We start from the raw sequence: 22,902 nt of genomic DNA on the forward strand, positions 1-22,902 counted from the left end.
CGATTGGAAAGAAGATGAGGCACTTCTCTGACTACGTTTGGATGTGTGAGTAAGTATTAAACTGTTGGTGAGATGGGATGAGAACGCAATGCTGACATTGTCTACAGTACAATCGCAGTTGCACAGATGTGTAGTGCTGCTGTGACAGATCAGAACCCTTGATGTGTAAACTTTAGAGAGAGTTGCGCTACTGTGTCTTATACTGTAGTACATTAATATACATTTTGCGAATAGAGTAATGAAAAACAACGTATGTGGGCCGTTTATGTGCGCAGTTTGTGCCCCCTCCGTCTCTGTGTGCGCGCACGGGTTTAAGGGCACTCAATAGGGGACATCGGTGTTCCTAAAAGCAAGCGTACATAAAATCTTTCTGCTCTTGACAGGGCACATATAAACAAAATGATCTCAACAGTATTCTTTTTCTAATAAAACATTTCTTTGTGTCTTAAGTGTATGTACAGAGAGAGTCAAAAACCAGTCTGTGCTGGTCTTAAAGAGACAGTAACCTCAATTAACCTACTTGAGTCTGTGTAATTAATGATGTAAATGTCTCAATTTCTTTAGGATACTTGGAAAATATTAGGATTTTTGGAAAATAAATTGAATTGGCCGCAACAGGTTGATACATTGGAATGAGGTAGACACACTGCCGTTCCAAGATAATTGAATGCATTCACAATTTAATGTTACATTTTCTTTCTCTATATACATTTATATATGAAGAGTTTCGTTGCAAAACGAGATAAATACATTTTTTGACATTTTTGTCAAAACATGTTTATTTTTATGTTATCATGTTGTTATTTTGTTTTATGGTGCTTCTCATACTTCTTAGCTGTTTTTTTAAGTTATGAAGGTTTAAATCAAAACAAACCAACTGCAGTTGAATTGAAATTAATTGGAATGCATAACCAAAAAACGAGATTTCTGAACAATTAAAAAACGGTGGTTATCTCGTTTTGCAACAAAACTCTTCATATATATTGTATACATTTCTTGAATTGTACATATTTGTCTAAACTAAGATTTTTTACTTTAAAATTGATGATTATTTTGATAAAAACATGTAAATACAATTATATTATAATTTATATAACTTCAATCTAAGTGACATTCAAAATCTCAATACATCAGTTGATTTGAGATAAAATTATTTACTTTTATTTCTGAAGTTTAAAGTGCGTATGTTAAAGTTACATATTTTGTAAGATAAATACATAACATTGTATGAAAATACCATACAAAAATGAAATGCAAAAGTAAAAAATTTGAAACTGAGTGCATCAATTTAGCAGTCCTTCCAGAAAAAAGCTGAGTTTTTTTGTGATTGTTGGGGGCAAAAATCCTCGATTTTGCGGCACGTTTTCTTAAAAAAATGCGATGGAATATGCGGGATATTTATGCAATTTATGCGATGGAATTGCGGGAATTTGCGAAAATTGCGGAACTTGCAAAAACTGTGGAAACTTGCAAAAGCTGCAATGATGTTCACTTCACATAATCACGTCACTTCATAACGTTCCCATGGCAATAGAGGACACGGCTGCGCTTTTGGGAAGTAAATGCAACATTTTTCAACTTTCTGCTAATATATATGTGACTTTTTGCTACGAAAATGCGGAGATTATGAAATCATGCAAGCCCCGCATATTTTGTGTGCGGAAATATGTAATTAATGCGGCGAAAGTGCGTCGTATTTGGAAAAATGCAGCCCCGCATAAATATGCTGACTTTGGCTGATTATGCAATATATCGCGCGATCGCACAATTGCGTTTTTCTGGAGGGACTGATTTAGTAAAAAAAAAAAGGTGACAATTCTCAAAATCCCATTTTTCAACAACGCTTCATATTACATATCCAGAGGAAGTCGTCTGGTAGGCTCTATGTTGGCTTAGTGCAGAGTATGCTGGTATTTACTAAAAGCAGTCACAAGTTGGTGTGTTTTCTGTAGTTTTGTATTTCAATTTATCATCATCATGGTAAATTATTATGATAGGGGTGGTTTCACAAACTCCAGCCTGTCAGGACATCGAGTCTTTAGGTTTCCCAAAAAGAACAAGGATGGCGCTATCTTCCATGCCTGGGTGCCTTTAGTGCAGGTGAACAAAAGTGATTTCACATCTGCATGTGGTGTGTAGCGTTCACGTTAGATCAGAGGATTGTCATCTCGGTGATATGATGGAATTGAACATGGGATGCCGAAGCAAGAAAATTTTTCCTTTCACATAAAATAGTGTTTAATTTCAAATTTTACTCTCGGAATGCAGTCCCATGCAAAGCATGCTAGGAAGTCCACTGCCTAGTAGTTATGTCAACCAAAATCATTCATGTAGTTTCAACACAAAATGATTAAGTTAATTTCCTTCTTACAAATTTGAGTGAATAATACATGATAAGATTAAGTTGAATTTACTCAATAATGTATTCATTTAGATTTACGCAAATTACTCACATTATGATGTTATTTTACCTTAAAAAAAACAAGATTTTAAATGTTTTAATATGGTTTACTCATTTTATTTCGTTAAATCTACTAAGGCACATAATCATTTTTTCCAGTGTAAAATACACTGAAGTGGCCTTAGGAATATCAATGCATTAATTTCACTCCATTGTAAAGCCTCCAAAAGGCATTCGCATCAGTGCCCGCTAACACAAACATATTGATATTTTTAAACCGAACTAACACATGATTAATGCAATAAACTTATAACTCTAGTCCTCGGGTGAGTAAATGCAGATGGAAACCAATCTGAAAACACCCTCAAATTATTTTCCAGATCAATATGCTTTTATTTAGCAGGTGTATTTAGATTAAAATTGGTTTTTAGAATCCAGTTTTTAGCCATTATCTGTTCTCTAATTCTTCTATTGTAATTAATCTCAAACGGTCCAAAGGCAACGGTCAATCGATACTGCTCTGCCTGATCTTTCTGCTAAAGTTTATTCAAACCCATCTGACTTAAACCAACACAAGCAGGTATGAACCAGCAGCCATCAGTTCTGAGGTGAATACAGCAGCTCTTCTGTATCCGTGCATTAGGAGGGAACTCATCAGATTAGCTCGTGGAGCAACACAGCGATCGGGGTGTGCTGATAAACCACCTCTTTTTCTCATCATCTCTCTTTCTTCAGTTTTTTGTGTCTGAATGAGAGAGGAGGGGAGTTGGCCGTGAGTGTAATCGTGCTCACAGTGTACTAATGATTTCCTGCATCATCCCATACTGTATGTAATGAGATGTGAGATAACCTGTGTTAGCAATTAGTTGTGTATACATTTAATATTATTTTCATATCTTATCTTGACATGAGCTGAAATGCTAAAAGGCTTTAGCAGTCACAGACGACATTCACAGCACACGTGGAGAACAATGATTACCTGAGGTACAAGAGAGACAAACATCAAGTGCAATTAATAACGTAGCCAGAGTTGTATAATACTTAAGTATTTTAGTTACATTTTCCAAGCATCTATGCTTTATCAGAGTGTTTGTCTTGGGGAAAAAAATTACTTTCCTTTACTAAAAAATGTTCACTACATTCTAAAGCATAAAATCATACTGTGTATTCATTATATATTGCATATTAAAATTGATTTAATGCCTAATTACATAAAAATTGTGTACTTTTACTTTTCTTGAGTAAAAGTACGAAAAAAAATTGACTTGAGTAAAAGTTTACTAGATGTTTAATGTACTTAAATATTAAATATAAACCAAAAACTTGAAATTATGAAATGTAGTGGAGTAAAAATTATGATAATATGTTTTGGAATGTTTGTTTTCCAAAGAAAAACACTAATTAAATACGAATAATTGAAAATTTACTTTTATGTAGAAAGTTTTAAAAATACTTAAGTACTATACAACTCTGAACGTAGCCAAAGTGAATGTGACATTTATTACAGTGGGTCTGTGTGACATTTAAGCTTTGTCATATTTTGTTATTTCTGCTTACTTTCTATTGATATATTGATTATATATTTGATTATGTAATAAATATTGATTCTTTTATATTTTTTATTAAAAAAATATGTACAACTTTTTTACTCATTAACACTGTACAATACAGTTGTATTAGTAAACATGAGTAAATGCATTAACTAACATGAACAAACAATATAGTTTTTAGCATGTATTAATTCTTGGTAGTCAATGTCAATACAGATATTCATGTTAGTTCATGGTGTATTAAGTAAGGAATAATGTATAGGCAGCCTGTTGTTATTGCAGGAATAAGCCTCGACAGTGTGATCAGGACCCAACACAAAGTGTCATTATCCCACTTAAGACACGGATATTTACCTAAGTAAGGTAAGGAACATTAAAAACTGATTTGAAATATTTTATTAGCTCATTTTAAACGAAAGCAGATCTGCAAAAACCACCAACAAACCAATAATCCAGAATGCATGATTATATGGTGTCATGGCTTTGCACTCAAAGTGTCTTTATGATGAAAGTCAATAGGGAATGTTAATGTACGTCACCGCAGTGTTGCATTATGGGACGTGGGCGCCATGTTTAGAGGCACCGCCGACCGCTATGCCATTTAATTGTGGGCATGTTAAGCTAAAACTAGGTAAAATTGAAGAAGAACGGAAGAAATCGAGAAGTTGAAAGAAAAAGAGAAGGGACCCTATCGGGAGAACTTAAATGCTACTGCCAAAAAACTTTATTTGGACAAATAAACAACATAGATCCATATGATTTAGCAGCCCAAGACTGGATTACGGATCCAGACGCACTACCTCCGCTTACATATCTGGTCAATTACCTTGTTTTTGCAGGACTTTATTTACACTTTGCAGGAGTTTAAGAGCTATAAATCCCTTCAAGCTTATAGTAAGGTGACACTTCTTCTTTTGGAGTCTTATGGTTGGCAAACCAGCTATTTACTGACAATGTGTTAATACCTACGTATCTTAATGATTCTATAAAAAAATGTCTCCGTTGTATTCTGTGCGATGAATCAACACATGTTCATAAGATGGCACTTCTGTTTTGGCCAAGTTATTAAAACAAACAAAATGCTAAATATTAAGCTAACGTTATGTTATTTAAAGAGTCACAAGCAGTGGGTTTGAGCAGTTGCATTTAATAAAAAATATGTGTTACAATCGTCAAAATTGTCTAAATATTTATTTTTATAACTCATGTGTTTAGGGTGATCAGAAATGAATGAATAAATCAATCAATAACTTACATTTGCAAGTTAGTTTGACAGTGTTAGCATAAAAACAAGACAATTTTAGTGGTTCTGCTTTTATTAATCACAAATTACTGAATGACTGAAAATGCAGCGAATACACTCTCGCTGATGTTTTTCTCCTGATTGCAGCAGGCAAACCACGCGATCCGGCGTCTTTTCGTCAGCTCCTGCACCGGCTTCCTTTGTTTTTTCCACAAATAAAAGCTGGAAAAACGTATTTTGTTGTTCAGTTTCCTCCCTGAACGATCGCGTGACCTGCTTGATCCAGCAGTACTGACCAAACATATCAAAGTTTATTAAAATCTCGACAGAAAAAAACAAAAACAACCTCCAACACATGAACTCAATTACAGCGGGATAGGACGCGTGCCTGCAAATATGGCGGATTACCCATAATGCAACACCGCGTGACGTCAACTCCACATTCCCTATTGGGCAAAAACAGCGATGAACAGTACATTTTTTTAAATCTGATGTTGCAGAAAAACTAAAAATGCATCAAATACAATGTTTTTAATCTTTGACGTGGCCAAGACTGTGAACAGGGTAAAAAATTCAGTCCACAATCAGAAAGTTCTCTTTAATTTAAAACCTGACCTATTTTTATTTTTTTAATAACTCTTATCTGACATGAACAAGTTAAGTATAAAGCTAAACGTATTTATTCTGCAAATAAAAGGCAACAAGACAATAGATGTAAGAAAGACATTGATTCAGTTGAATCTGCTGCTTCTCTTTAATTGAGATTGAGATCTCTCATGTTCTCTCAATGGGCCTTCCAAGCAGAACAGGAGCTTTTCAAAGCAGAGTTGTTAAGATGGGATAGATGAGTCCAGTCAGAACACCAGCAGCACTCAGGACACACCCTCCAGAGCTCAGCCTATCACCATACTGATTCAGCAGCTGAAGAGCGACGCCATTGGTCCATCCAAATCCCAACTATGACAAGGAATGAGAAACAAGAAACAATTTCTTTTTAATTGACGTCAACAATAACTCAATTACAAATAATTATACTCAAACAACAGTATCTGCCAAAATAAATTGATGAACGAGAATTGATGCATATTTTACGACATGGCTAATTCGTATAAAGTTAATCATGTAAAAATGTACGATTATCAGAAAAACAATATTATAAAACGGCCCGTTCTGGTTCTTCATTCTGATTGGTTGAAACGCGTTCTAAGGCGTGATTAAATAACCCCAAGGTTCAGAACGCATTACATAAATATCACTGGGCCACTGTTGCTGCGTACTGATTTATGAAAATAAACACCACAGTCTTAAATCATATTTTTTACTTTCTACAATTGCACACTTAATGGATATATCCAGATAAATGTCAATAAATATTGTTGAGTCATCTCGTCAATAAAGAGAAAACGTTCTCTGAGGAGTTTCAATCTCAAATTCATACGTCCGCTATTATCCACTGGGTGGCAATCTTACCCAACTTAAACACTGACGCATTCACTCAACACTAAAAACAGCGTGTAAGTTTTGATGGCTCTGAATCTGATCTCTTACAAAAGTTCTTCTCACACATGTAATTATCTGTGCTTTTAGCTGAAAATTTGAGAGGTGATAAGAGAACAAATGAAGGTTGGATGAAACTTTTTTTTTTAAGCGGATTGATATTTTATGTTTATTTAAAGAAGATCATTATTCTGTAAGGCATTAAACTAAAACTGTGTGGCAACTAAAAAATATGCTGACGGGGAAAGAGTTCAGCATATTTGATCATCACTTCAACAGTTCTATAGCACGATATAAATGTTAATGTATAAATTAGATGAATGTTGATTTTTTTTTCAAAATAAACACCACAGTCTTAATTCATATTTTCATTGTGTCTTTGCTGCGTCTGTGTTGTTTGTGAACTGCGCTTTGTTGCAGCCACACTTGATTCTGAGGATCTACTTTGTTTGGCGGAAGAGTAATATTTGTACTAATATAATTACAACTTATTTGTGTTTTATTTTATGAAATCCTGCTATGCATATGAAGTAACCGTTTTATAAAAGCAATAAGCCCCGCAAGCAGTGGGGTTACAGTGCATTTTATAACAGCTAAGCGGCGTTGTTAGGCACGACGCACTGTTTCTTGGGGATTATTGCTTTAACAAAGCCCCATCCCTAACCCCAACGGCACAGGTGTCAAGGTAAATCGCACAAAAATGTATGAAGTAATACTAATATGCCACCTTGTAAAATACGTACCAATTGCCATGAGATTGCATTGTAATGACCGTCCAAATAACCATTACCCAGAAAACAAAGCCATGTATACTTCTTCTTTAGCTCACAATTTAAAAAGCAAAGATTACTCGCACACTAGTCTGATATAAAACCTTTTCATGATCCAACTTTTAAAATTTCCTCTGTGAACTAGAAATTTGATGATCTGGGCTTAAATTATTTTCTGTGGCTTCTCTATTGGTCCTCAGGGTCTCAGAGTAAATGAGATTCAACGTTTCAAGAATGCTTCTGCTGGCTTGAAGAACTCTAATTTACTCATAATTCCTCCAGAGATTGAAACGTCTCAGGTGAACTGTACTCAGCTTGGAAGCAGAATTTGAATCTGGATATGTAAATATGAACAGAAAATTTATACCTGAACTTCATATTCACCACCTCCTCCAGGCTTTCCATCACCGCTGACATCATACTGTAACATACATGGGTATATAAGGTGAGGAGGACGAGCGAGCAAGCCAGAGAGAGAGAGAGTTATGCTACGTACACACCAAACATGGAGCATCGCGTTCCTCGCCCTAGATTACTCGCAGGATTTAACTTTGTGTCATGCGAATTTTTCGCTCGAATTGAATATTTTCAACTTTGCAAAGATGCTTTTGAGTTAAATAGCACGTTTTTTCGCGGCAAATGTGCCGCCCATAACGCATCATGTGCATCGCCCCATGCTAGGACGCGTTTGATCACATCTTTGCATTGACTTTGTATGTAATCTACTCGCGCAAATTGTTGAACTTGCGTCTGGAGTGAACCCATAGTTAGGGTGAGGTAGTTATGTAACACAAAGGTAACATTTAAAAATCGCTGTCGGAGCAAAGTAGGTAAAGCATGCAGTATTTCTATTAAGTCAGTGTAAAGCATTGTTTCTAAACCTGGGGGTCCGGGCCCACTAGGGGGCCTCAACAAACTTCCAATGGGTACTTAAGATGACTTAAAGGGGACTTTTCCCAAGATTTTTTTAAGATGTAAAATAAATCTTTCGTGTCCCCAGAGTACGTATGTAAAGTTTTGGTTCAAAAAACCATATAGATCATTTATTAAAGCATGTTAAAATTGACACTTTGTAGGCGTGAACAAAAATTTGCTGTTTTGGGTGTGTCCTTTAACATGCAAATGAGCTAATGAAATGCAAACACTGATTGCCATAATGATGGTTTGTCAATTATTTTCTTTGTCTTTCCCTCTCTGCACATAAATGGCACTGGTGTGGTTGGATAGTGCAGATTAAGGGGCGGTATTATTATAATAAGATCCCCTTCTGACATCACAAGGGGAGCCAAATCGCAACAACACTTCTTGCAGAGAATGGTTTACCAAAACTAAGTTACTGGATTGATCTTTTTCACATTTTTAGGGTTGATAGAAGCACTGAAAACCCAATTATAGCACTTAAACATGGAAAAACTCAGATTTTTGTGATATGTCCCCTTTAAAATAAAGAAATGTAACTAAAAGAGCATTAAAATAAACTAAAACGACTAAAAATCAAGATGTTTTCTAGCGTTTAATTATTTTTGTAACAAATATGCATCTGTGTAGTTATCCAAAGCTCTAGAATATTTTATATGGGAGAATTTGTGAATGGGGGGCCTTGAAAATATAAGGTAAATATAGTGTAGTATTATAGTAAATAATACTAATATAATGTATGCATTTTAATACAGTTTGTATAAAATGTCTTTAACATTTGAGTAAATGAGTCAAGAAGTAAAAAATCATGTCTGACCCCAAACTCACATCTGATTGGTTGAATTGATGTTGCTGTAGGTGTTAATTGTTCTACAAATGGCTCATTTTTTTGTCTCTTCATATTACACTAAATATTTTAACATCAAGAAAAAAAATATATGCCAGCATTTATGTGTGTATTTTCATAAACCTGTGAAGGACGTTTTGGACTTTACCTTCTCATACATAGCTTCATATTTGACGTAAGCCAGCCAGTTGGTGCGAATCCAGCGCTGGGCCAGATCGAAGGCGAGCTCTTTAGCGTGGGCTGAATCGAGGCCGGACAGCCCTGAGACAAGAAATGATGGATGGGGTGAGATGTGGGCGGATCATTTAAATGGCAAATTCACCAACTACCCAACATTAATCACATCTTAATAGCCACTTCGCAAACTCGGAGACAAGGTGTGACAGCAGGTAAATTGAATTTTGAAGGCAATAATGGGATTTAGTTCATATATTTAACACACGGAGGATTCTTCATGTGCAATTGCCTCAAGTGGCTGTAGTAGCTGATTTGCAAGGTTGCTAAGGTTTGCGTGTTTCATCTGCCAGCCTGTGTGTGTAGATAGCATGACCACTGGCCTAACTTCTAAAGCTAGAAGCTTACTGCCTACAGGCTCCAAAACAAATGGTGTATGTTGATTTTTAGCAAAGTTTTCTCCAGAGTCCAGAAAAAAATAGCTTAAATTACATTTGTCAATATAAAAAGTTCAGTTAAATAATGAGCTATTAACTATCGGGACATATGGCAACCCTGATAAGTAAGAAAAAAGGACAGCAGGAGACTCGGGTGGTTTGGTATTGGTATTGCATCATTATTAAATATGTAATACACTCTAAATCCAGATTAAAGTCTCATTATCTGATGATGAGATTATGAACATCAAAGTTTGATTTCACATTGAACGACACAATAAGACAGGAATGCGTTTTAAGGAAATAAAAACAATCAGTTTTAGTCATATATCTACTTGAATGTGCATAGATGAGAGACCATTTACCCTCTATAATCATGTGTTGAAGGGGTGGCCAGGCATTCGGCATATCCCACTGCTGACCACTGTCACTCAGAGAAGTGGGAATGCCGTTAGGATAATCCAAACCACCACTTCCCTTAAACAGAGAGACATAGCAACAATAAATTCTCCATCAGAAATCATACTGAAAACATGCCAAAGTCTGTGTAAAGAGCACCATCTGGTGGTGCTAAGCAAAGAGCTCACCAGCACAAATTTGGAGGTCTAGTTGAATACCCCTAAGTGTAAATATCTCATTTTTTCTGTGAAACCCAAATATACGGTCTTATTCTGTTGTTGTCTTGGTTAATTAAGGCTTTTTGCATATTAACAAAGCAAGCAAACGGTGATGTTATCAAAGGTGTAGCCCAGGAGACTTTATTGGATATAAAGAAATTACAATTTTAATTTAGTCGCAGTGTGTGAAAGGGAGGTGCTAATTAAAGTATCATTAGGTCATACTGTGAGACATCTGGACTGCAGTCGAGGAGGACTACGGTAACCTGCTGTGGTCGGACTGACCTTAAGGTACTGCATAGCCTGATCTCCCATCTCAGGTTTAGAGTAACAGTATGCCCACAGAGGTGCCAGGTTAGACGGGTAGAAGGATGAGTGTCGGGACTGGGTCACCAGGCTAAAATCAAACCAGACCTTTTTCTCAGGATCCCACAGTAAACTTTCAATCGCGTTAATTCTGGCAGAGAGCGCCTGATCATATTCCTCTGCCTTCTGCTCATTACCTTAAAGAAACAAAGGAAAGAAATCGTCCCAGAGGGCTTTTACATAACCTACTGTACAAAGCACACCATCCATATGCCACTGTATTACCATGTTACTATCCTAAAGAAGGTTTGTATAATACACAACAGTCCTTAAAGTATAACAAAGATGCATATGGGCCAACACACAATACTGGTGTAGGGATGCATAACGATTAATCTCGATTAATCTATAGCAGAATCAAAGTTTTTGTTTACATCAGGGGTCTCCAAAACGTCGCTCGCGAGCTACTGGTAGCTCGTCTCTTAATTGCATGTAGCTCGATTTTGGGTTTATTTAGTTTCTGTGGTTCTTATGAAGCATTTGGATGTCTGGTTCGTGTTACAAGCGACTGTGGTAGTAAAGACTGGGTGCGTGTTTGATCGCGTTGAGCGGTATAGACCGGCGTATCATATGACATCAGTAATTTAACATGTATGATTAAAAAACAAATAGATAAGTCCGCGCACCGGCGCCGCTGCAACCTGCCGATTCGCGCAACGCTTTGAAGCCCGCGCGCGGCTACTGGCCGATCCGCCCAATGCTGTGAAGCCCGCGCCACGGGAACCGGACGATCCGCGCAACGCTGTTAAGCCTGACACACCTCGAGTCGAGGCACTATAGTTAAAAAGGATGCCGTGGTTTTCGGATTCACTTTTGATAAAACGAAAATACAGTCGTCATCACAAGTTCAATGGGTTATCATCTCATATTTAAACATCAAATGTCAAGAGATACCAAGAGAGCCATACGAGCATTACTTGACTGAGAACAAGTGAGAGTACGACATGACACAGCTATCGTTAATCGCTAAAATGATAGCAAAAGACTTAAAGCTGCTTAATATTATGAAGCTTGTGCTTTGACTGGACGTGTTTAAAAGCATGCTGATGATGCGCATCCACAACAGGAGTTAAACTTTCTGTCCAGTACATAACTTAGTTTAAGTCTTGCATTTTGTGCAGATGCACGTTGTATAATACATTTATGTTGTATTAAGGCTTAATATTATGTAAAGCGCATCAGTCTGTTTTTTATAACCCTTTAGTTTCACTTCATCACCCATCTTTTCCTGTTAGAGGTTTCTGTTAAAAAAAAAACATTTATTTCATTAATAATCTAGTATGGGTTCATTTTTCTGTCATAGTTTCTTCAAAATTAAGTTTTATTTGAGTGTTTTTAATAAAAAATATTTTCATTTTCAAAATGACGCCCTTTTCACTGCCCCGCCGTCAGTTAATCCAGTACTCGTTTTTCAGACCTATGGATTAATCGAAATGAAAAAATGACATACATGCACATCCCTATTATTATGAATCCAAAAGCAGTAAATATTCTGTGTATGATTGGATCATCTTTCAAAATCTGATCTTTAATAAATTATTTTTTATTCAAAACGTGTTTTTTTTTTTTTGAAGAATCCTACCCATATCTAAGAGGTGATAAAAAAGTATAAATAAAGACAACATGAAAGTTTTTTGTTGTTGTCTAAAAAGGTTCTTTCATTTGATGTACCGTATGTTTATGTTTAAAGAAAAGCATTTTCTGGAAGGTATTAAAATTTTGTGGGGAAAAAAAATGCTGGCACTGGCTGGCAACTTTTTAAAAAAATGCTGGCGGGGATAGAGTTCAAATCACAGTGAGTTAATAGACAGGTGTCTATTAACTCACTAATATACGTGACACAAGTAGCTCTCGACCACTTTTATTTTTTAGAAAGTAGCTCTCCAGTGAAAAAAGGTTGGAGACCCCTGGTTTACATCATATATGTGTGTAAACTGTGTATAATATATGAGATATGTGAGATATATATATATGCACACATGCATGTATAATTAAAAAAATATTACGAGATTACACACGTATGATGTAAACAAAAACTTTTATTCTGCTATATAAATACTTAATATATAAATATATATATATATATATTAAGTATTTATATAGCAGAATAAAAGTTTCTATACTGGTGACATGTGATTTTAGATGTGTATTGTGTTTTTGTCCATTTCCCAAATAAAATTTCCTGACCCGGAATGACCCAAAACACCCCCACCCCAACCTGACGTGCATAATTTTTTTTAAAGAAAGACCTGACCTGAGAAAAACAGACCAGAGTCTGAACCGAAAAGGGGCGTAGCTAGGCCTTAAATCAGTGGTGGCACTGGACACCCATAGCCACCCCTGTTGGGTAAAGCAGTTTGAAGTGAAATGTACTTGACTTGACACCACCCAGAGTGGTCCTCACGTTAATTTGATGTCATCCACCAGTCGGTCTGCAGCACCAAATTAAGTTTTTGGCATTCTTTGAAGCAAGCAGTCAGGTGGGTCAAGTTCATCAATTTTGAATGCACATTTTAGTGGTTACCTTGGTGTCGTTGACAGATAACAAATGGAAATAAATAGAGCAGCTGGCCAAATTGGTGACGAAGCCACCGGGTTTTTTTTTTTGTCTGACTGGTGCGTGGGGGTATGCAGACTGCACATGCGTCAGTGGCGTTTACATTCAGGTCCAGTTGAGTTTAACAAAATTGCCACTGGGTCGGATTCAGGTCTAATTTTCTAGGGTTTCTCTCAGGTTGGGCATAAAAACAAAGATTTATGCACATTGAGTCCAGGTAAAAAGTGATTCGGGTCATTTCGGGTGGTACATTTCTTTGTACTCGAGAAGACCTTTAATGAAGACACCAAGGAAACTGCTAAAATGTCCTTGAAAAAGGACTCGATGCACACACACAAGATCTTATCGGGTCCGGGTCGGCAAAACACATTCATTTTAAATTACCCAAGACTCCTTATATGATGCTCCAAAACCCGCGTCCGAGGCACACATGAAAATTTTAGACCAAACGTGCTCGTGTCCCGGGCAGACCTTGGGTTTTCAGATATAGGTGGATCTGTAAAGACCTCTAATTTACTGTACAGACTCAACATACTGTATACAGTGGCCCTTACAATTATTAAGATATTAACATTCAAGGGTGTGTTGTCCCTTTTACCTTGTATCCTGTGGAAGGATGCCAGCAGACGCTCATTGCGACACATAATGGCATTGAGGTCAGCAGGTAGGATGGAGCTGGTCTGTGTGTCACGCAGGGTGCCAGTATTTCTGCCCAGGCTGTCTATGTACCAACGAGAAGAGAAATCCCAGCCTGACTCCGCTCCACTTTTTAATTCTATCCACAGTTTCTGCTGAGCCTCTGCAATACACATATCAGCCACTTTTCATATACGTAAGGAATAATTGACGACGGGCAATTGAATTATAAGAAAATAATGCACACCCAGTGCCGTTAGGCCGCGGGTGTGCATTATTTCAAATTATTCAAAGGACCGGAGTCAATTATTCCGCTTATACCACGGTTACCACAAACATTGCTCTGGGGCCTATTTTTAAGACATTTTAAAAGTTAGGTGTGAAGTTATCAAAAAATAATGCATACCTGTGGAACATTTCTCAACCAATCAGAATACAGCATTCAACAGACCCGTGGTATAATTGAAAATAATGCACTCCTGCAGAGTTCAAGGTGGTACCATTACACTTCACATCATGCAGGATTACCATTTATTTTGGAATAATTCAACGGCCTGTCGTCAATTATTCCATACTTATACCAGGGGTATGTTGAATGCTGTATTCATGTTCTACGGGTATGCGTTATTTTGATAACCGCACACCTAACTTTTGAAATCTCTTAAAATAGGCACCAGAGCAATGTTTGTGGTAACCGTGGTATAAGAAGAATAATTGACTCCGGTCCTTTGAATTATGTAAGGAATAATTGACTCCGGTCCTTTGAATTATAAGAAAATAATGCACACCCAAGGTGCAATGCAGCACGACGCAAAGCGGAGTGCCGTTACATCGCGGGTGTGCATTATTTTCAAATAATTCAAAGGACCGGACTCAATTATTCCTCTTATACCACGGTTACTACAAACATTACCCTGGTGCCTATTTTTAAGACATTTGACAAGTTTGGTGTGCGGTTATCAGAAATGAATGCATACCCACGGAACATTTCTCAGCCAATCAGAATACAGCATTCAACAGACCCGTGGTATAATTGAAAATAATGCACACCTGCGGTGCCACTCCGCTTCGTGCCGCATTTCCACCTTGGGTGTGCATTATTTTCGAAATTCAACAGCCCGTCATCAATTATTCCTTGCATAATTTAAAGCACCAGAGTCAATTATTCTGCTTACACCACAATCACCAGACATTACTCTAATTTGATAGGTCAGGTGTGCGTCCATCAAAAATAATGCATACCCATGTAACCTCCCCCAACCAATCAGAACAAAGCACCCAACAGCTACATATATGATGTGCTGCAATGTGATATCCAGTTGTAAGAGTCTACATAGAAAATGTTGCATGCTGAAAGTCTATCATCACCAGACTGCTTAATTCTGTTACCTGTTGAAAGGCCCTCAGCCAGATCGACATCATCACTGTATGACTCGGGCCTGCAAAGAAGATCAGGTAATTTTCTATAAGCAAAATCCAATTTGTTGGCATACCTGCCTCATGCACAAGTTTAACCCTGTAATTGTAGCCTACAGTATGTGTTAATGGGTGATCTCACCTGGGTCCGCCCACCTGTACATTATATCTATTCAGAATGTGTGTCACACCATTCATCGTTATAGCGTGAGAGCGATTCTGCATCCAGAAAATATATTCCTTCTCCAGGGCTGGTAAAACCTGCCTTTACACACACACATACAGTATACAGATCACACGCAGTGCAGAGCTGATGAAACCAGCGGTGTACCACCTCAATATTCAAGAAAGCTACGGGAGAGCAAATTTTAGGGAAGGTTACCTGAGGAAGTCTTTATCTCCAGTGACCTCATAGAAGCGTTCTACCATTAAGGAAAGAAATGGAGGCTGACTGCGCCGCTCATAATATATTCGGCCTCCGTTTGGGACAAAACCGTATCTAAATGAAATAAAGGGGATAATAGCGTAATAAAATAAGAGATTCATTTTATACGCATATTAAACAAAAGCAAAGCGAAACAGTGTGTGCTTTCATTATTTTAAAGAATAACATTTACAACACATATTCTCATAGATTAAAACTCCATTAAAAAGGTTAATTTGTTATTTAACGATACAGTTTTGCAACCATAAAACTGCTTATGTGTGACATGTTTGCACAACGTTTAAGCTGTTTTGTAGCACCAAAAAGTTATCTGTGTGTGTGAATATTTGAGACTTAATATAGCACACCTTTCCACCAGGGTCATGAAGTTCAAAATCATTCCTCGAGCTGTCTCGGTCATTTCTGACAAAAGGAGGCCGTTTATTACCCAATACGAGTCCCTGAAAAACAAGATTTAAATAGGATTGGAGGTGTTACTCTTGCATCTGGGTGGTTTTCAAGGCTATGTTGCTATGCGCATCTCAGCATTGGCTGTGCAATGGCAAAAAAGCCCAATGCAAGTTCGTGAAGTATTTTTGGATCCATTTTATTGTCCTCTAGGTAAAAAAACAGATCAGAGCATATGTCTCTTCAACAAACCCCGAAATTAAAGATGTTATTCATGTTTGTAGCACAAATGGTGCAGTAAAATAATGCACAGAAGTAATACATGGGGATGGTTAAGGGGTTTGTTTAAATAAATAATCTTGAATATGATCACCAGTGTGCAAACATTTATGCGTGCTTAGAGAGGAACCAACCAGTAATAAAGTTCCCTGAAACGACCACCGGGCACAATGAATGGGTGTGGGGTGTAAATCTGTGAGTAGAGCTCTGGGTGATCTCTGACATCATCACGGATCTGCATATAGAGTCGTAACATAAATATCAGTTTAATGTATGAATCATTCAAGTCAAATATCAAAGGAAACATGGTTCCTATACCGTACTGAACACAATATACCTTTCGGCCTAATGACTTCCACAAACGGTGCAGTTCTTCGGCCCAGCTACGGTACTTCAGATCAGAAATCTTGGACAAGAATTTTGGACTATGGAAGAAGCAGCAAATACAATTGTTTTAGTACATTTTGAATTTAAAGATGCAGTGTGACTGTGCGTTCACACCAGCCGCGGGTAGAGGCGGCAAGAACGGATGATTTACGTGTTAAAGGAATATTCAATTTTCTTAAAAGAAAAATCCAGATAATTTACTCATCATCATGTCATCTAAAATGTTGATGTCTTTCTTTGTTCAATCGAGAAGAAATTATGTTTTTTGAGGAGAGCATTGCAGGATTTTTCTCATTTTAATGGACTTTAATAGAGCCCAACATTTAATACTTAAAGGCGGAGTCCATGATGTTTGAAAGCCAATGTTGATATTTGAAATCACCAAAACAAACACGCCCCTACCCGAATAGAATCTGGACCTTCTGTTGATAGACCCGCCCCACACATACGCAACCCGGCATTTGATTTGATTTGATTGGCTATAAGTGTGTTTTGGTAGTCGGCCCGTCTCCTTCTCCAAACCGTTTTTCAAACATCGTGGACTCCGCCTTTAACTCAACACGTAACAGTTTTTTTTCAACGGAGTTTCAAAGGCCTATAAACGATCCCAAACGAGGCATAAGGGTCTTATCTAGCAAAACGATTGTCATTTTTGACAATAGAAATAACAAATATACACTTTTGAAGCACAGCTTCTCGTCTAGATCCGGTCCAGCGCAACCTAACGTAAATGCGTAGTAACGTAGGAAGGTCACGTGTTACATATATAAAACGCACATTTGCGGACCATTTTAAACAATAAACTGACACAAAGCCATTAATTAGTATCAGTTGACATACAGCAATGTAGGAACGGTCCTCTTTATCAAAACTTGTAAACACTGGGGCGGAGTTTCGCGTTCGTCCTCTGTGACCTCTTGACGTCATGACGTATTGAGTGGGGTCACGCTAGCGCATCACGACCGGATCTAGACGAGAAGTTGTGCTTTTAAAGTGTATATTTGTTATTTTTATTGTCAAAAATGACAATCGTTTTGCTAGTTAAGACCCTTATGCCTCGTTTGGGATTGTTTATAATCCTTTGAAACTCCGTTGAATAAACTGTTACATGTTGATTTAAGTGTTAATTGTTGGTGTCTATTAAAGTCCATTAAAATGAGAAAAATCCTGCAATGTTTTCCTCAAAAAACACAATTTCTCCTCGACTGAACAAAGAAAGACATCAACATTTTGGATGACATGGTGGTGAGTAAATTATCTGGATTTTTCTTTAAAGAAAATTGAGTATTCCTTTAAGTCAATGCAAAGACGCGATCAGGCATCCTGCGGCGCGTTCCGCGCGAATTGAGCGTTGTCCGGGGAAACGCGCAAGTTGAAAAATTTGAAATTCGCCGGATTTCCGCGCCGCATTAACCAATCAGGACCTTGCTGTAGTAGTGACGTGATTACAGGAAGCGAGCGGAGTGGCAGAGTCTCAGAAGCCCCTCCGGTTGTTTTAACCCAACAGTTGGGTTAAAACAACCCATTATTTGGGGCATTTTAACAAAGAAATGTTACCCAGCTCTGAGTTAAAAACAACCCAATATTTACAAAACAGTTCATTATGTAAGGTCTTTATACACCACTGATAAAATATGTATATTATATTGCATTTCTATCAAGAGATCCTTCTAAACGTCCCACATTGCACCCTAAAGGTATAGTTCATCCAATTTAATCAAATCTGTGAAATCCAGTCTAAAGTCTCTTCTATATTTTCAAAGAATGTTCTTTACATAATGTTAGGATGATTTTATGTAGAACGCCCATTTTCTTACTAAGCATGCCAGTCTGTAGGAGTCCATATCTCAAACTCTTTACCCGGCTCTTCAAAGTATACATTTAAAAACTTCTGTAACTCTGATGATGGGACGATCTTGTTTGGGAACCCTGAGGTCAGATTGGCAAAAGCCTCCACAACGACCTCTAGAGGAGAGCAGGAGAACAGCAGTGAGCAAAGGTTTATTAAATCTTCAAGACCAAATAAAACATCGGAGACCCACCAGGATTAGCAGTCAACTTCATATCTACAAAGTACTTGTCATCATCAAACAGCCGAGCCATCTGCATCTGTTTGAGGACTTCTCCAGTACAGTAAATCTGGCTGATATCAACAGAAAGACATTTGGTTATTGTATTGCATACATAAGAGTGCAAATTGTGTACTGTAAAAAAATCAACATATATTTTTGTTAGGTTAAGGTAACATTAGGTTAAACAATTTCAACTTGTTTTAACAAGTTTTGCCAACTAATCAAAACTTAAAATTGTAGGTTGAATTGACTTGCATAACCAATTTGTTTTAGCTATATGGTGCATTTTTTACAGTGTGTTTTATGTTTTGAGCTCATACTTGGCTATAATGAGGGTTCAAAGTTCAGGTTTACAACATTCAAAACTCCACCTGCGTTGTCCCCGATTCAAAGTTCAGCAATGAGAATGTGAGACATCTGGTGGCTGTGGAAATCTTTCTTTTTACTCTTACATCACTTCACAGGGAAATAATTCACAATCCAAGCCCCAAACATATACATATTTCCACCATAAGGGCTACATTGTTTTATGTATAAGTGTAAGATTCATTATTAATCTAAATATACAAGAAAGTAGACATCCTTTTGGAGGACTTTTAAAACTAAAGTCGAAGAAGCTTTTCTGAGAATGATATGGGAACTAACCTGTCACAAGGATCTGGTAGCGTGTCTCCATTTGAGAAAAGCTGGAGGAATAAAAAAACCTTCACAATATCCCACTGCATTTTTAGTTAAAACCTCAAGTGGCTCTGATAGTTTTTTACTAAAGTACAAAGCACAGAGTTGTGTTTATATGCAGTGATCAGTAGGTCAGAGGGCAGTTTAATAACACTACTGATAAAATATCTTCAACTGCACTCAACAAACTAAATCAGGCCACGTTGTTTCCATTTAAAATGATATAGATATCAGATGAGATTTCATTTACACCAACTTTGTTTATCAAGAGGAAACTATTGAAGAGTTCAAATGCAAAATAAGCGCATTTGAACTTTTGTAAAATATATATTTTTTTAATCCGACACTTAAGTTTGGGTTCAGCTATTTCATTTTAATTGCAATGAAAAGATTCTTAGTCTAATTAGGCTAATTGAAATGCCTTATTTTCACAAGTCATTTCATTGGTATTTAACAAATTTTACGGTCTTTTGATGAAAAACCCAGTGCATGCAAGCTTTTTGGGCAAAAAAAGTAAACCGTTGCAAAACCACGAAAGATGCAACTTGAAAAGTCTTTTGCTAGTTTCTTTCCACCCTGCGCAATTATAATTTTCACGTTTAGCGCTACGTTGTTTAAATAGCAAATGCATATGTGCCCCATTTTGCGCCCATGGGCGTTCTGGTCTCAAAACGAGGTGTGTTCAGACGCATTGTTGGTGCGTTGCGATTTTGAGGCAACTAAAATAGACTCAATAGGATTTTTTGTTATTTAAAGAGCGCATTAGTAATATGCGCCTAAACGGGACGACAACGCAGGTTTGCTTAACACATACATGAATGCGCAGCAGCACAAAAACGTTTTTAAATATGAAAGATTAAAGGATTGAATGTAAATGATTATTATTGAGTCTCTTGGACATAAATGAGGACTAATTATGAGACGTTAGAAGGCACAAAGAGCTGCTTCACCTGTAGCCTGGTAAGTAAATAAATGCTTTGCTTTAAACAAATTTATCGTTTTATTTTTTTTAAATGCTACAAATATGTAATAAAAAATATTTATTTATTTTAAAATATGACACATTGATGTAGATTAAACTATTCAACAGTATATCAAATAATCAACCTTAGAAACATACGCAACATAAACAGAATAATATTAACACAAAACATAACTTATAATACTAAAACAGTGACAAGAAAAAGTTTTCTAATACACTTTTATTTAATAAAGGTTTTAATTGTTTGGGATAGCCTCGGCATGTTAAGGATCCATTCGTTCTATTATTAACAGCGCGGAGAAATGAGGACGCATTTTGACACAGCTCTTATCAACGCCGGCGAAGCAGGTACGTGGCAAACTCAAAAAATGAGAATTAAAAACAAAGGAAATAGGTCAGAAAAGGGTTGCCTGTAATAAGTTTTACAAAGTGGTAAATCAGGATGACACCAGTGCAGACTATGTAATTTGTGCATTTAATTTAGGCTATTTATTTATTTTTGTCCCATGTGCGCCGATCGGAGACTGATTTCACTACTGATATTCTAGAGCTTTAGTCTCGCGGCTGTCATCAGCAGCGTCTTGCATCGCCCAGTCAGCGGATGGCGGGCGGGTGCGGTTTTGAAAACTGGTCAGAAACGTTGGTGCGGATGGATGGCGGACGGATGATGAGTTTTGTGATGCGGTTGCGGATGAAATAATAGCCCATCCGCGCATCTCTAGTACATGTGGATATTGTGAGATGACGCTGTCCAAGTGCTGAAACTTGCGGAGAGCCGTTTGTAAATTCTTTCTCTCATGTTTGTTACAAATAAAGTCTTTTTACAGTAAAAACCTTTCTTACATACTTGTAAATTATTTTTTGATGATATTTGAAATCCCTCGCGCTTGACGCCTCTACCGCGGCTGGTGTGAACGCAGCATTAGAGCAGGGGTGGGCAATTCTGGTCCTGTAGGGCCACAGTCCTGCAGAGCCCAGCCCCAACCCCAATCAAGCACACCCGAACTTCATTTGCAAGTGATAGTGAATACTTTAATTCGATTTTTCAGGTGTGTTTGATTAGGGTTGGAGCTAAACTCTGCAGGACTGTGGCCATCCAGGACCAGAATTGCCCACCCACGCATTAGAGGGTGCTGTGATGCATGTAACTGCCAAATACTTGTTTTGGTTGTATTTAGGTCCAAAATAATCACAAGGAACCCAAGTTAAAATGTGAAACGCTGTTGTGTCATTTATCGTCTGTAAACTTAGAGGACTTTGCTGAAGAGATTAATGTGCGATTTAGTGGATTCTGTCAACAAAGCAGTTTTTATAAATGGCATGTGGCCTGGATTTAGAGATATTTAAGCAAAGAACATATGGGGTGGATCCCAGACAGGGCTTACCATAGTCCCAAAATAAAAGGCATGTTTAAACTGCCATCATTTTAAAACTTCTTGCATTGACATCTTAACATATCTCAGTGCCATTGTTTTGTTTTAAGATACACACCAGTATTGTTAACTTTGTAAGGTTTGTTTGTAAAAATGACTTAAAAGGTCCTAAAATGACTAAGACATAGTCCCAGATTAATCTAAACCCTGTCCAGGAAACTTCCCAAAACTATGTGCCGAGATCATTCAGTTAATATCATTAGTGGCTTTAAGCAGATTTTTCATAAACAGATGTACACAAAACACTGCCCCAAATAAAATGATATTGACTTGGGTTATTTAAATTTAAAGAAGAGCTTCTGTATCAATCGTGCTTATGGTTAATATTGTCGAGATCAATTTATACACACAAAAAATGCTGGGTTATTCTCTACCCAGCATTGGGTCAAAAAGGACGAGTGTAATTTAACATATGCTGGGTTGTTTTAACCCATTGTTGGGTCAAATAAAAATTTTTTGGGTTAATTTCAAACGAGCCACTGTGCTCGTCCACTTTTGTCCCAACGCTGTACCTTCAGTTTTGACACCAATGCAGTGTACGCAACAAAATTTAAACAGTTTGCAGCAATCGAATAAAAGGAAAAAAGTTTATAATTTAAGAATTTATATAGTTTTCATACTAAATGAAAATACTGCACAATAGGAAAGCATAAAATGTGTGGAAAAACTAGTGCATTACATTCTTATAGGCGATCTGCACACAGACAAGCGCTTTCAGGTAGATCCATATAAAATTTTTCTCTTCGCATCTTGCGTCAAACATGACATGTTTAAGGGACTGACAAATGGTAAAAAGAAAGCTTCTCACAC

At 37.1% G+C, this 22,902-nt stretch overlaps 1 protein-coding gene across 1 annotated transcript; it reads right to left on the reverse strand.

Annotated features, from left to right (window-relative positions):
- Positions 1-5,858: 5,858 nt before the first annotated feature.
- treh (trehalase (brush-border membrane glycoprotein)) lies at positions 5,859-19,813 on the reverse strand. Its single transcript, XM_055174856.2, has 15 exons — positions 19,645-19,813; positions 18,970-19,070; positions 18,745-18,892; positions 16,878-16,965; positions 16,675-16,775; positions 16,222-16,314; positions 15,812-15,928; positions 15,572-15,694; positions 15,403-15,452; positions 13,976-14,176; positions 10,740-10,957; positions 10,203-10,314; positions 9,375-9,487; positions 7,829-7,882; positions 5,859-6,151 (listed from the first exon to the last, which is right to left on the reverse strand). The coding sequence occupies exons 1-15, from the start codon at positions 19,722-19,724 to the stop codon at positions 6,011-6,013; spliced, it is 1,740 nt and encodes a 579-aa protein (XP_055030831.2). The 5' UTR covers positions 19,725-19,813; the 3' UTR covers positions 5,859-6,010.
- Between the last annotated feature and the right edge of the window lie 3,089 nt (positions 19,814-22,902).

This window comes from Misgurnus anguillicaudatus, chromosome 15 (genome assembly GCF_027580225.2).
Source record: "Misgurnus anguillicaudatus chromosome 15, ASM2758022v2, whole genome shotgun sequence".
Classification (NCBI taxonomy): Eukaryota; Metazoa; Chordata; class Actinopteri; order Cypriniformes; family Cobitidae; genus Misgurnus; species Misgurnus anguillicaudatus.

Bases quoted from the DNA above. Each gene is read 5' to 3' on its own strand.
- treh (XM_055174856.2), bottom strand. From the start codon at position 19,724: ATGCAGTGGGATATTGTGAAGGTTTTTTTATTCCTCCAGCTTTTCTCA. The intron at 16,776-16,877 runs GTATATTGTGTT...CTCTATATGCAG, and splicing joins GGAAGTCATTAGGCCGAAAG to ATCCGTGATGATGTCAGAGA. The intron at 15,453-15,571 runs GTGAGATCACCC...TCTTCTTTGCAG, and splicing joins GTACAGGTGGGCGGACCCAG to GCCCGAGTCATACAGTGATG.